Source organism: Labrus bergylta, chromosome 9, assembly GCF_963930695.1.
Source record: "Labrus bergylta chromosome 9, fLabBer1.1, whole genome shotgun sequence".
In the NCBI taxonomy this organism is placed as follows: domain Eukaryota; kingdom Metazoa; phylum Chordata; class Actinopteri; order Labriformes; family Labridae; genus Labrus; species Labrus bergylta.
Genome location: NC_089203.1, coordinates 18076453 through 18091750, shown reverse-complemented (window position 1 = coordinate 18091750; position 15298 = coordinate 18076453). Strand labels below are relative to the sequence as shown.

The 15298-nt window shown below is 42.3% G+C and overlaps 1 protein-coding gene across 2 annotated transcripts in view; it reads left to right on the top strand.

Annotated features, from left to right (window-relative positions):
* Positions 1-15298, top strand: part of dlg3 (discs, large homolog 3 (Drosophila)) — a 62339-nt gene that overhangs the window by 34498 nt on the left and 12543 nt on the right. For both annotated transcript variants that reach the window (XM_065959027.1, XM_065959028.1), the window contains exons 8-10: positions 332-476; positions 6645-6801; positions 7375-7477. In XM_065959027.1, coding sequence (XP_065815099.1) covers positions 332-476; positions 6645-6801; positions 7375-7477 — 405 coding nt within the window. The remainder of the gene's footprint in view (positions 1-331; positions 477-6644; positions 6802-7374; positions 7478-15298) is intronic.

Genomic DNA, 15298 nt, shown 5'->3' with positions numbered 1-15298 from the left:
TAACGTTGGCATGCTAACATGCTCCCAGGGAAATTGCTTAATTTCAGAATATTTGTTTTATTTTGCCTTTACGGTGGGATAAGAGGACAACCAAAGACCGGAGAAAGACAAATTTTATGGCAACCTATGCAATAGTGATTGGATTTTTTTTTAGTCCAGAACAAAGTGGATCTGGGGGCGTTGTCATTCCTAGAGCCGTGCAGCTAGGCTACAACAAGGCCTGTAAATCAGATGATTTGCTAAAGTAGTTGCCATTGTTAAACAGTGTTCCTGCTGTGCCTGTGTTGTAATCATTCTTTCTTTCCCCCTATTGGCCTGGCCCTCCCTCCAGCCTTCCCCGCCATGGTAGACAACCACGTCAGCCACAACTACATGGGGGCAATGGAGCCTAAACCTGTTTACCCTCCACCCCAGGTCACCCCGTCCAGGTACTCGCCAGTCCCCCGCCACATGCTCGGGGAGGAAGACTTCACAAGGTAGGTTACAGACCGTCTCCCCCAGGAATGATTCTCCTCCAATACATTACACCCATGCTCTATGAGCGTACGTTGACATTATAAAAACACATAAGGTAGATTGCTCATAGGAATCTTTTGAAGGACTTCTTGTGTGTTGTACTTTAAGGTTAGTGATACAATTGCTGCATTTTTTTTGTTTGTTTTTGTTTTTAGGTATTTCACAAGTTCCTCTTTGTTTCTATTAGCATCAATTGTGTTGCTGTCATTCATTTGTTACATTCTTGTGGTTAACTTACTGATTTGAAATTACTGTAAGAAGTAATTCACCTTTTCCTGCTGATTGTGGCCCTGGTGGTGCATACTATACTTAAGTTAGACAGTATGTGATGGCTGTGTGCTGACCAAATACTTTGCAGAGAGGTCGCTTGTCACTTCTCGTACTTGTTATGACTGTGTTTTAACCTTTGACATCCTATCCAAGGACTGGATCAGAAGTAGCATTCATGGAGGCTTGATTAGAGTGTCCCACGAGGCCTTGAGTCATCTTTACCCACATCTCTAGGGAGCAGGCTGTATTCCCCCTGTGTGCGCAAGTGTGTGTGTTGGTGATTGGTCTGCATGCAGGGATTTAAGCATGTCTGTGTGCTTTACTGTGGAGTACATGTGTTACCGGATGAGTGTGTTATGTGGCCCTGTTACGTCCTTGTACAAGCTGTCTACATGACTTGTATGTGCTTTTGTCCCATCTCTGTTGGTTTGTGTGCTTAATTTGTGTCCTGCACTTGTCCCGTTCACTGTGATTCCTGTACCCCCACAGCAGGGCAGAACCTATTTACAGTGTCATCCACAAACCTGGGGACAGCAAGGGGCCCCAGGCCCTCTACAGAGGCTTCTGTACTTCCCCTGCTCCTTTGTGCCAAGGTCCTCTCCCCTTCTCTGGCAGGTACTAACCTAGTCCATCACGCCTTGCTTAGCTAACCCTCCTCTGTGTAGCAGGATTAAGGCCAAAAAGGGACCTGCCTTTCCTGTAGTGTGTTACGCCGCATTTATGCTCAATTTGCACAAGTAGAAGAAGTAGAGTCAGTGGAGAAAAAATGGGAACAGAAGAAAATGAGAGGATCGGGAAAGTAATTTTTTCAAATTCTTTAGCCTCAGCTTTTTGTCTGTGCTGTGCATGTAAATGTTCGTCCCCTCTTGTCTTATTAACTGCTTTGTATGTTGCTTTAAATTACCCTGCTTTTGATCCTTTTGTATTAAACCATCAGTTATTAATTCAATGCAGATACTATTTATCCTCTCAAAATTTGCAGACTAGTGCAGAAAATGAAACTCTATTAAAACAAAATTACTGTCTAACTGAAATGTTTCAGAAGACATTGACTTATTATAGTTTCACACTTTGAGCAGTGGTTTTGTTCTACTTTTCATATATCAAAAGGTCTACCCTGTAGTCATCATTGGTCTTTGTATTTTCTAACTAGTCTAATCGCATCGGTGAATCAAAATCAATAGGTCCCTGTTTAGTGTTGTTTAAAATGGAGTCGTACCTACTCTTCACAAACACATCTCCACAGGAGTGCAGCCGAAAGGGCTTCACGCTCCCACAAGCTGCCCTATTCCATCTGTCAGGAGGCTTCAATAAATCTGAGCGTGTAGATCAGACCAAGCTACTTTCACTGGGGGACTCCAATGAAGATAATATACATAATATTAAGACAATGTTTTTCCCCTTTTCGGCTGATTCCAAATTATGAAAACCCCTCCTGTTTTGGGAATTTGTTGAACTTAGTTAGAACACTATATGAGCTCTTTCCCTTATTGCTCACCTCATGGATGAATGTTTTTATGTGTTTTGGGTCTAAACCCACCGCTTTTATGTTCCGTGTTTTGTGTTGAGCGTGTTATATTGTCATACCTTGTTAAGTTGTGTTGCATTGTGTGATACCCATACATATACCTTGCACCATAAACCAATATCTGTTGCCGTGTGTGTGTGCGTGTGCGTGTGCGCAAGGAGCGTAAGAAGGATTCCGCTCTTACCTTTTGCTCAAACCAAAAGGGAAGAAAGAAAATACAGCACGGGAGGATAAGAGAGCATCACTGCAGCCACTCAACACAAACAGTATGCTCGGCAGCATTGGAATGTTTCGCCTGCTGCGACATGTATGTAAATATAAACACCAGACCTTGTTGTTTCCATAAATGTAGTGGACAATAAGCGCTTGATCCGGTACAGGCCAGCAGACCGGTAGCAGCAGACAGTCCTGCAGCTGTCATGATTCATCTGCACACTGGGAAAACCAGGCCATGCACCCAGGTCTTACCCCTCTTGTCACCCATGCTGCCAGCACCAATCACACACACCTACTGTACACTAGGACATTTGCTCATGATGTGCTGACACATACAAGCACACCAAAACATACACATGTTTTAAGTGTGATGCAGACACAGACCTGTGGGTATACACCCTGCAAACCAAACAAATTGACAATCAACGCTGCAAATGAGACTTGCATAAATCCAGTGATCATAACTGCACACGTTTGCCTCTAGTGGGTGTATGTGGCATTGTCTTGCACAATCCTAATGGCTGACTGTATTCTCAATCCAAACATAAGCATCCAGCTCCATCAGACTGACAGGCAGATAGCAGACACCTCCGTCTAGCCCTAGCAGATCACCCATTGGCTCTGAGCAGGAGGGGTTATTTTAGATGCTGTAGTAAGTGCAGGCCTCCGCAGAAGTGGAGCAGGCTGGTTGTGAGGAGTGAGTCAGAGCTTGTGTGTCAGCCCTCTGCCCATCTGCACCTCCCCCTCAGTGGTGTCATCACAGTCACATCCCTCGACAACCCCTCCCCTCTTCTACATCTGATATGACCCCCTTCTTCTGCAGATATGTCGGTACTGTACACAGCTCCCTCGTCTCCATCCACGCCGACCCAGATAAGAGATAAAAAAAAACCTTGTGCATGTTTGGCGTAAACATACATTGTGTGCAGTGGTGACAGTGTGCGGAATCACTAAACAAGCCTGCTGCTCCTATCAGGGCTGCAGTTGTTAGATATGCAAAACAATGCTTCTAGTTAGGCTGCTTTGTTCTGGTGAGGCTTGTGTGTACAGAAGCCTGTGGACTGCAGCAGCAGGTGAGCTAATCAGTAACTACATGTGTCTCAGAGACACACAGGCACAAGCATAAAAACCTTTGAATCATTAATAACAATGAACACTTTGACCTTTGGATCTGTGTCTTTAAATGCTGCAAAAGCAAATGGAAGTTTAACATACGAGTAATCAGAGCGGATTCAGCTGAGTTCTCGTCTTGAGTATAATCAATTCATTCATTTTTCTTAGTCACAGTGAGATGCATGACACATATTAAACTGACCATTTCCTTAGCAGTAAACATTTTTTCCTCTATGTCAAAAAATAACAGGCCATGAAGAAGAGGCAGGTATAAAGAATGCATAGTTCAAATATAGGAAGTGAAACACCATAAAGCAGCACTTTAATTTGATCAGCATATGCCTCCGTATATAAGCTGTGGGGAGGGAGAAAGAGAGACAAAATGCAGCGAGAGGTACTGTCTGTCTGTGGAAAATGGCGTCCATCTGCAGTGTCCACCATTAATCAGCCAAGCAGAGCCAATTACTGGGCTGAGTCCAGGGCAGCATGACCTGCTGAACCCAACAGCCCAGATATCCATTCAGAGCTCTAGGATTGACGCTGCGACAGCCCTAGCCAAAAGCAGACGGGGGAAATATAGCTGTGGGTTTTTGGAGGGGGGGGGTTAGAGAAAAGAAGAAATGGCTGGCACAGAGAAAGGGTTTTACCGCTTTCTAACTGTTTACATTCCTGGCACGGATGAAAAGGCAAAGGAGGGGAAGGGGGGGAGGGAGGGGAGGCAGGTCTTGCGATATGGAGTGGATATGGAGGGAGTACTAGATCCCTGCGTTGCGTTTAATACTGCAGGAATTCACTCCCGCTCTCTTTAAAAATGTCCAGCCTATCCAAATCCTGACGAAAAACAGGAAGATAAAGGAAAGGTGAAAGTCTTACTTTATGTGTCCACATATTACACTGTAGTCTGCACATTATTTTCCCGTGAGGATATCTTGCTTTCAGCATTCACAGAGTATGGGGGTGTCAAATCAAGGACCTTAAAGTCGTTAAAGTTACTTTCAAGAGCTTCTCAGTTTGTGTACACGCTGACAAATTAGCAAGAAGCTTCTGGGAATCTGTCTGCGTAGTCTCCCGGGTACTGGGCCCGACAGACAGGAATGCTGGTGTACTGTATTTAAAGAGGGGGGGCTGGACCCCAGGCAGCATCAGAGCAGCAATGAGGGGACAGCAGGGTGTGATAAACCTCCAGTTTAACACATCCAGCTTGATTTGATGTCCTGGTTATTCCAGATGTGAGTCTCTACGTGTACAGAATATGATTTGAGTGGGAGCGTCAGGGTTAAGTGTTAAGTCTTGCCTTGCTGGTGATGATGGGGAGAGAGCTTTGGGTGACAGCCCAAAGAGGAGCTGCTTCCCATCACAGCACACAGGGATGAGATAGGAAACACCAGGCCCCAAACACAGGAGCTTCTAAAAACGAGCTCCTCTTTCAGTTGAAGGGCCAGATAGAAAGTGGGGGGGTCGAGGAGCAACGCTGAGCTGAGCAATGGGCCATAGCCACCATGTTCACAGTCAACATCTCATCTTCCATGTCGCTGCCTGAACGCACTGTTAGGAAATGCTCTTTCAGAAGCAAGCACCAGTTCTGGATTGCAAGGTAACCATGGAGATGTGTGTGCGTGTGTGTGTCGAGCAGGGATGAAAAGCTCAAGATGTAGAGTGAGGTTATTTTAAGCCTAACTTGTTTGAAGGCAAGTCAGTTGTTTGAGCATGTTTGAAGCCATTTAATAGTTGTTGTTTTTTTGTTTTTTTTATCTCCGGCGCTAAAACGATCTGAAAGAATATGGACCAATACAAAAGATCATGATGTTAGACTTTATTTTTTTTCTGTTTCTTAGTCTGCCTTCACTTATTCTAAAGATTCCTGCAAACCCTGAGTCAATATGATGCTGTTTATTGGTCCATTTTAGTGGCCTTCCAAAATAAAACTGCATAGAACTTAAGTTTACTTTAACTAAATATAGTCTAACAGTCTAGTTAAACGTTCTCTGGGCACAGTTTTGCTTTTTAGGTTTTTCAATTGCTTATTTTCTTTTTAGTGGAATAATCAGGGTTTGATTCTGAGAGTCTGGAATGCAGATTCTGCTGCTGTCGATGGGAAAATGGTCTAAACAGCAAGTTAGAGCGCAGCCATTAGGGATTGAGTGGGAATTGTTCCTGTCGACCGCAGCCTGAGGAGACCACTAATGGGAACCATCGGGTGTTTCTGTCAAGAGAGGAAACCGTTTGTGCTTATGCCTCCTGTCTGTCTGTGCATGCATGTATGTTTATGTGAGCATTTGTATGTGAAGGATGTGTGCATGAGTTTGTGTATGTCGAGCTTCCTAGAGAGTGTGTGTTGCAGCTGTGTGAAGTGTGACCTCAGAGGTTTTTTTTTTTTTTTTTTGCTGGACAACAGCAGCAATTTTGGCTTCTTTAGCGTCTTTAAAGTGAGGCATTCTGAATAGCCTGCCGGAGGATGAGTCATAGAGGCTAAAGCTAAAGCACAGCTTCAGTCGGTCTGTCGAGCAGGAGGTGGCTCATTGTGTCTGTGCACATTAAAATAAGTGGGTGTTTTAAGTGTGTACAGGACGTGCATATGTCTGTGAGATTGCCGTGCAAAGCAGAAAGTTGCATAGAAGTTCGAGCCAGGTATTTTGAGCCAGTTGTGCTGCTTCTTGTTATTTGCATTCATTAGATCTAGTGCTGAAGTATTATCAGATTAAGAGAGTTATCTTTGTTAGCGAAATGATTAGTGCATGAATACAATCGTGTGTTAATTATTGTCTTGTGGTGGTGATTAGTCCTGTAGATTAATCATTAACTATTCTATTTATAGCACTCCCTTTCAAATAAATACAGAGCTGCAGAGGAAAATGAAAGATGGCTGTTGAGTGAAACAGTCTCTGTCTTTGCACCCCTGTTCAAGCCTCTTTCTGTTACAGTTTTGGTCATATCTCTCTCTGCCCATCCTCTCCCCTCTCTGTTCTGCCCTTCACCCTGACACGGTCCCTCTGTTTGGCAGGGAGCCGAGGAAGGTGTTGCTGCACAAAGGCTCCACAGGCCTGGGCTTCAACATCGTCGGCGGGGAAGATGGAGAAGGAATCTTCGTATCCTTCATCCTGGCGGGAGGACCGGCTGACCTAAGCGGCGAGCTGAGGAGGGGCGACAGGATTCTATCGGTCAGTATCCCTCAACTTAAAGTTTGTCCTCATCAACAACTGGGAGAGGTTTGAGGAAGTGTTTTTTTTTATTTTTTTTTATAGAAACCCCCTGTTGTCAGAATAATTAGGAGTGAATTCATTGGGTTGAGAAAGCCAGCAAACATCTGCCCTCCTGAAATATCCTTAAGCATGAAATTAAATCCATAACAACTCAGAGGGAGATTAGCTGTGCTCTGCCAGACAAGAGAATATTATGAATAAATAAAGTATCCAATATCCCTTTACTTGTATTTTAAATCTTTTACACTTTTAAAAACCTAGTGGTTCTCACTAGTTTTGCCTTTTTTTAATTTCAGAGTTACTTATATTGAGATACATATTCACACAATATATGAAAACACTGGTTTGTTCATTTAAAGGGCCAATAAATGTCTTTACTGCCAGAAGAAATAAAATAGCTTTAAAAAAACATGTGCTGTCGAATGTTTCATTTAAAATATTACATTTCTTTCAATGTACATTTAAACAAATCATTCAGGATTCAGGATATAATCTGGATTTTCTTACTAAAAGTTTTTTTTTGGTTTGCAGGTGAATGGAGTGAACCTAAGGAATGCCACACATGAGCAGGCGGCTGCAGCACTGAAGAGAGCCGGACAGACCGTCACCATCATCGCTCAGTACAGGCCTGAAGGTAAGGGCCATTCTGTCTCCTATCACACATGGATACTTCATTAAACAGTGCCAAAATGAGTTTTAAACTCACAGTTTTGATAGGCTGTATTGGAAAGAGTTCTAATTATAAACCCTAGATTTTTAGAAGGATTCTTTAGCGTCTAATGTCCAGTTATTTTGCTATTTGAATGCTGCAGAACCCCACCTAGAGTGTGTATTGGTGTCTCTAAGTACACATATAGTCTGGTTTTCCCATTAACAATGTTAACAGTAGCAATATACATCTATAAGACATGGCAACAACATGAGGTAGTAGGACTCAAATGAGATGACATCGCACTTAGTAGCTGATCCATTATAAAATGTATGATATATCATCAAATCTAAATGACCAAAGAGTAAAAAAAGTTTCATTGTTTAGAACCCAGGATTTTCTGAAGGCTGTAAATAACACAGATTATAGACAAAATAAAACCAGTTTCAAATAATTTTACATTCAGTATTTTGAGAAAAATGTTGCATTGTGGGCTTGAGTATTAGTAGTTCATGAAGTTAATGCTTACAGCCTGATAGCTGTAAACGGTTTCATAATTTGTTGGCACTGATAATACAAACCACTTTCGTTTTCTTACCTGAGCCTTTGGGGCATTCTTTTTTTGCTCTTTATTTTTAATGTATAAAAAAATGTTTAAAAAATAAAACAAGGTGCACTGTGTCACTTTAGAGTCTCTGCTGGTTACTTGACAAAAACACTCCAGGAAGATTGTATGGCTCCTACATACTAGTAAAATGACAACGGGTTGGTTTTTGCAGTCATTTGTTTTGAATTGATGTAACAGCTGCCTTCATTTCTCCAATGCAGCACTTTCCATTTTCTTATACACAAAGAATAGAAACACACTTCCAACACTTTTGTGTTGTCAGCCCTTACCAGGCTGGAAAAAGCACTGTCAAGTTGCATTGTGGGATATGTAGGATCCCGTGCGGTGTAGCCAGGTCCGCTTATGATAAGCGACTTTGGACTTGTTTTTCTGCAAAATGGCTTACAAATATTGTTTGTGTGTTTGTTTTATTTGGATCCCCATTAGCCTCAGCATAACGAGAAGCTATTCTTCCTGGGGTCCGCAGTTTATATTGTGACAATACATTTTACAAATTCACATTACATATTATTCTTTTCACACTACACAAACATTCCACAACATTTCTTCAATAACTAAAAATAATAGACAATTGACATAAATGAACAAAAAACACAAAAGAAACAGACAAACACAAAGGCTCCGTCTGATTTACAGCATCTAAGACATGACATGGTTCCACAAAAAAAAGGCCCAGTAGTCCTTTCAGTACTGACTAAAGTTTCTCCGTAGATAATGTTCTTTAATACTTCTTTTAAAACTGTATACAGTGCTTTGGTGTTTAACATTACTTGGGATTGAATTGCATTGTTCTGTATGTTACTGAACGTTGAGATGCTGATGTTCTTAATTTAGGAAGAGTAAAAACCTTGTTGGATAATGGTGCGTCAGTTGCGTGTTGCGGTTTTTGGCAGCTGCTTATTTGGTTGTGTCTCCCTGGCTCCCTGTATGAACCCCTCCTGTTCCTCTCCCAGCTCAATCCAATAAAGCGTAGCACACATTTTTGTCATGTTGCATGATCCCAGTTTAGAATTAGAATTGTTCTGGGACCTGTCATCAATCTTCTGAAATTGTGTTTGTTGTTGTTTCAAAAGTCTGAATTTGCCTAGACACATTCATCCTCAGCCTAAAACGTGCAAAAGTTATAGTATATTGTTGATTTCATATAAATAGGCCTATATCAGGGGTGGGCCTCAATTTTGTACATATCAATTAATTGGAAACATGAAGAAAACATGACAAAATCTGCCATCAAATCATGAAAACCAGAAATATGTCCATAATAAATATTTGATCACTGGTATATGTTGAGTTAAATTTGTAGAGAGAGAGAGAGAGAGAGAGAGAGAGAGAGAGAGAGAGAGAGAGGAAATAAAAAACCCTGATTGCTTGTTTATCTCGCGAGATCTGGCAACACTGATCCCCGCACTGTTGCACTTCATTGGTTCATTGAAGGTGATGAAAGTCAGGATAACTTCGTTCCTTCCTTCTGCTTCGATATTTACACAATTTCTAACCCGGTTTCCGTTGCACGATTAAAATCCGTCGCGACACTAATAATCACCGCGCTTTTTCTCGTAACATCGCGATGAAATATCGTGTCTACCTGCAGCAGGATGTGAGATAAATGACTGGCTGCAAATGAGGGCAGGCAGTCTGTATTCATGTTTAGGGGCGGCACTTCAGTGAGCAGCCTGAAGTGTTGAGACAACTGCAAGGCGGGCAAACGAACCGCTGTTGTCCTTCCCCCCCCCCTCCCCTCCCTCCGTTCAAACTCCTGCGAGCAGCCGCTGTTCGTGGATACAAAACCCCGCACGCCAATGGAAAGGCGATACTAAACGGAGTGCTGCTTCTCTTCCGACAAGAGAGTAAAGTTGAAACGGGAAGGTTGGAGGACGACCCAAAAACTCCCAACTTGTATCTGTCTACCAGCACTGTGCGGATGGGGGATGGGCTCGAATAATACAACAGCAAAGCCGAGCAGAAGAAGCCACATGAACTAATGGATGGATGGAAGAAACTACCGGAATATAAAACCCACTGTTTCAATTAATTGAGGTGAGACGAGGAAGCGAGATTGCTGGGGACTCATTGAAACAGGAACACACAAAAAACTGAAGCGCCCTGTCGTTGTTGAACAGGTTTGTCTGGGCTGCTACTGTACAGAAGAGAGAGAGAGAGTGTGTGTGTGAGTGTGTGTGTGTGTGTGTGGGGCTCGTCCTTGATGTAACCTGTAAGATAGTTTCACTCCAGGAGTGTAACTTAGGTTTGTTTTATGTTTGGACCACTTTAAAGCAAGTGTTATTAAGTCAAGGTGGAGATAAGCTCTTTTTTTTTTTTTTTTTGAAAACAGCAATCGAAATTAACAAGTAATAGTGGCAGACATTGGAAAGCCTCACCCTCACTGAATTGTTAATACAGCTATTTAAGCCGTAAACCCTGTCATTATCTGGAATATGTTCTTCTGAGCCTTTTTTATATCAATTAATTTCATACTCGAATCCATTTTGAAGTGGCTATTCGTTGTGATTTATATGCCACAGGTTTGATTGAGTCACTTTAACCACCCTGCTTTACTGTCCTTATGTAACTTAAACCTTAAGGTGGGAACACAGAGGTGTGGTCAAACAGATGTGTGTCAGCTTGGTTGTGGTGTCTTGAAACAGTGACCTAACCTGTGAACTCACCTTTTTTTTTTTCATTTGAATTACACTTTATGTCACTGACACTGCAGACTTTGGAACCTAAAGTGTCTGACAAGAAGTCTAGGCTGACTAATCCTTCGTCATATCTTTTTGAATTAGGTTATTTTACATCAGTACACCACTTGCTCTCTGTTGCCGTGAAAGAAATTAGGACTTTGTACAGAGCTACAGCTATTTTGGCACTTGCACTTTCCTTTGTGTTTTTTCATTGCTTGCCTACCTGAGCATGCTTCAGTAATGCTATGACAACAATAGAAAGGATATTGTGAGCTTTAGATTTAGGCTGACTTCTCGGGTTGGACTATGACCGGAATGTGAAGGGGCATAAGTTGAAGCATGCTCTTACCCTTTATTCCCTTTTTTTTTCTTCCAATAACACACAATCCCTTAATGTCCAATAAGCCTCCAAGGTCATTGAAGTTGAGGTTGGATAGGATCAGTGATTTGGCAGGGACCTGAGCAGAGAAAAAAGGAACGCCTGTTGGGATCAAAACTGACAATATCGGGGCATAGGTGCTACAAAATACTCATAATAATGCTTCATTCTTGTCTATTTGAGTTGATGTCTCGCATGCCAAACCAGTCAAGCAGCATCTTGAATAACGATGTGGTTAGTTGAAGGGAACCTTTGTTTTCCATACCAAATTATGCTTTCAGCTCTGCGCCCCCTTTGTAACCCCCGTGAAGGACAGTTATCTGTTTGTGCACAATGCGTAACTACTCCAAACACACAAGTCGAGTGCTGGCAAATGATTGACTTCCTGCTTCCCCTCTGTTGAACTGAGATCTGTTTGCATTCATTTTTCTGGTATCCTAAAGCAGAGTGTGGCATGTTGTTTGTGTTGAGTTTGGAATAGGAGGAATTCCTGATGAGCTGGAAAAGTAAAGTCGGACAGAGGGAGAAGAGGAAGAGATGAATAGTGGTTGTGGAGAGCACACTGCTTCAGAGGCTGTCCTCAGTAGTCAAAGGGTCCTAGGACCTCTGATAGAGGGCCAGCACAAGAGACTACAAGAAGCCAAAACATTGTGCACAGGCTGCAACAGGAGGCCCCCTGATTCTCATTGGCTTACTGGTGAATCACTAAGTCTGAAACTCACTTAGATATTTAAAGAATTTACATGAAGGGTTTATTTCCAGACACCACCTTGCACCACTATCAGGGCTGTAATTACACTGAAATCTTTGCATGTTGGAAATGGGAGGGGTGCCATAGAGGAAATGTGCAACTCTGAGCGCCCTCACAAAACTACCACCACTGGCATTACTGAAGATTTTGGAGAAACAGTTGAAGCAGGGTCTGCATGCTCCTCCAGCAGTATATTACATTGGGGACGGGATTTGTGTCTTCACTGGCTCGACTCTCCTGCAGAACATAACACACTCTCACATTACATGTACATGCCTGCTGTGTTGCATAACTGGATCAAAAGAGAAGCGACCGTCCCCCAAAATAAAAAAGCTGCACGACTAATGAGGACACGCAGTGGGAGTGAGAGATACAGAGTAGTCCCAGTTTCTATTAGCTGCCTTTTCATCCTGTGGGTCACTCCTAAAAATATAGACTTGCTCTCATCGTATTAAGTTGTTTCAGGGATAGATATTTAGCATTATAGACTGCCATTTCCCCGTATTTAAAAGGTGTCTTTTCAAGTAGGGATTTTTGATTAAGAGCTGGACTAATCAAGAATGTAGTAATAAACTTGGCACACATGACTCATTCTTAACTAGGTAGATTTAGACTCATTGATTTGTGATTAGGTTAAAATGTCTCTTCCTTTGGATGTCCCTGTGTGTTCATTAAATACATGTACTCTACAATACAAATAGCATTTTGTGCATAATTATATGTTATCTTTTTAATTTTGTTTGGGTGTTTGTTAAATAATTGCTGGGAGAGAGGGCAGATGAGCAGCAGTGCTTAGTCATTGTATTAATCTTTCTGCTCTTTTTTTTATTTCTGGTCCTATTTATTTGATGACTCAAATACTTTGCAGTCGTTTATATAATGTTTGACTCAAAGTTAATTTGGATTCTACCTCATGAAGAGGTTTATGAACTTTTCATTAATAAAACATGCACTTGTGATTTTTAAGTCTTTGGTTTTGAATTGATCTTTGAAAGGCTAGGTGAGGGTGGCGACAAAATAGAAACATATCAAATAGGAGTTAAAGAGAAGTACATGAGGTGGAGTCATGTAAGTTCTTTGTCAGAAACAGACCGCCGTTTGAGTACCAACTGAAATCTCTGAATTTGGTATCAAATGATAGCGAGTGTAGATCAGATAGAAGTGTTAACTTAATAAATTGTGTGCTTCAAAGTGCGGAAGAGACAGCTTTTCATTCCAGCAAAATTGCCAAGAGGTGTTAATGCATGACATGAAAGAAAACAGATAAAGTTAAATAGAACAACAAAGTATCTGCTCCATTGTCATCAATACACAATCCAGCTATGAGGGTTGTGGTGTGTTCCATTTACCTCGGCTGTCGAAGCTGGTAATGACGTCACACCTGAGTTGACCGCATTCCAGTAATGAGTTGGCATCAAGTCGGACGAGCAACATGGACGCCTCCAGGATCACCTTTGTTTTGTCAATCAGGCGATAACACACTACATGATGGATTGTGCGCGAAATTAACATGACGTCATTTCACAGATCGAAGTTGCGCAATGATACTATAGGTGTGTTTGATTTAGATACACAAAAACAAGGCTTAGGGCGCACTCACACTAGACGAAGTTGTCCTGTAGCGTGCTAAGCGTCATTAGCGCGGGGGAACTGAGTTTCCGAGTCGTAGTTCAAACTTCAGGGGGGCGTTCCTAATGACGTATCCGATGGCAACACGGAATTCCCGAATTCCAAGATCAAATGAAACGCACCATAAACACCAGACTGATTAATCCTATCGGGATTGGTTTAGTGCATCCTTAGTCAGAACCATATGGTGAGGCAACATGTGCACCACTTATATGGGCCTCAATTGATTAATAACTGATCATTAGTTTTGACAGTTATCTACTTGTGAGGACTGAATAATTCATTTCAGTGTAATGGCTTGCTCTTTAATGAAACTATTGTGATACGTGATCCTGATTGACCAGTATCATGGTGCTTTCAAAGAACTGGATCCTTTAATGCCGATCCTTCCTTTGTTTGTGTAACCAGTGGATACTTCCTTTTATGACTTTGGAATATCTGTAAACCGAAAGCAAGTCCTTGGAAAAGTGCTGTAGATTGATAAGTGTTTTAAGAGATGATTACGTTGTCCGTCCCCCCCCCCCCCCCCCCCCCCCCCCAAGTATTACGAAGATGTTGTTGTGTACTATACGCTAGGTTATTATGTATTTTGGTGTCATTGTATTTGACATGTTAGTAACACGGGTAATGCAGCTGAATGCTTTGCTTGTTCACATTCCTAACAGCCCTCTCTCAGCAGCACAGCTCTCAGCCCGTCAGGTTGGCCGTATTGTTACATAGGTCATTAAGACTTGCTCTGTATATTTAGCTATTCTTTGTCTTGTCTCTCAACCCCTCCTCTCCGAGGCTGGCTTTCTCCTGTACCTCCAATGTTTGAAAGCCAAGTGGACTAGTCTGAATAGCTGCTTCCGCATGTGCTGTCCCAGGAGTGCTAGAAGTTGCTCTTGGTTACAGGCAGTCAGGCGGTGTCTGGTTACCTCACCTTGCAGAGTCACCCTGTTGTATTGTTAACCCTTTGAGCAGAGACCAGGGTCAGGAGCTGGCAGGAGGCCTGGGGCAAGGTCCTGTGTTTGTTCTGAATCCCCTTAGCTTTCGGCAAGGGGGGGGTTAGAGTTCAGCAATCTGAGTTTGTTTTTGCACCTGCCCAGAATGTTTCCGCGAGCTGGGAATGACTTCAGCTAAATTTTCTTTGTAGTCATGGCTGTTTGCTTTTCAAGGCTACTTGTAGGCTTGTTTGACAGAATCCGGACTTTGATCTCTTGTTATTCACGTTACAGGAAGTGTTGTCTGCTATGGATGATTGAGCTGTAAGGTAGGAGTCCGCACATTAAAGGCATGACATTAAAAGAGATGTGTCGAATCGTTTTATAAAATACCCTCCAGCAGTTGTTCTTCGAGGCTAATTATGATTAAGACCAAAATGTTGTGTCATTGGAGTAATAGTTCACATGATCATATGCCTTTTATGATGTGATAATAGTTTTTTTTTTTTGTGTGTACAGCTTAATTCCTGCATTCAACATTGAAAATGACTTCACATATTCATTAAAACATTGATTGCTTTTCTTTCATCAGCAGTGTAAATTATAAAACCGTCTAACATCTTGGTGCAGAGCAAATATGTGCACCTTTGTTGCGCCCTTAACATCGCTTTTGTGTGATCACGAGCCACCTAGCTGACTTGTTTTTCTAGCTGCATCTGCTGCTCTGTTTATCTTGCCCTGTGCTGTGTGCTGTGGTGGCCTAGCTTGTTCCAGCAGCCTGAGCACAGAGGATGCGGCGCACAGCAGGCTTAATG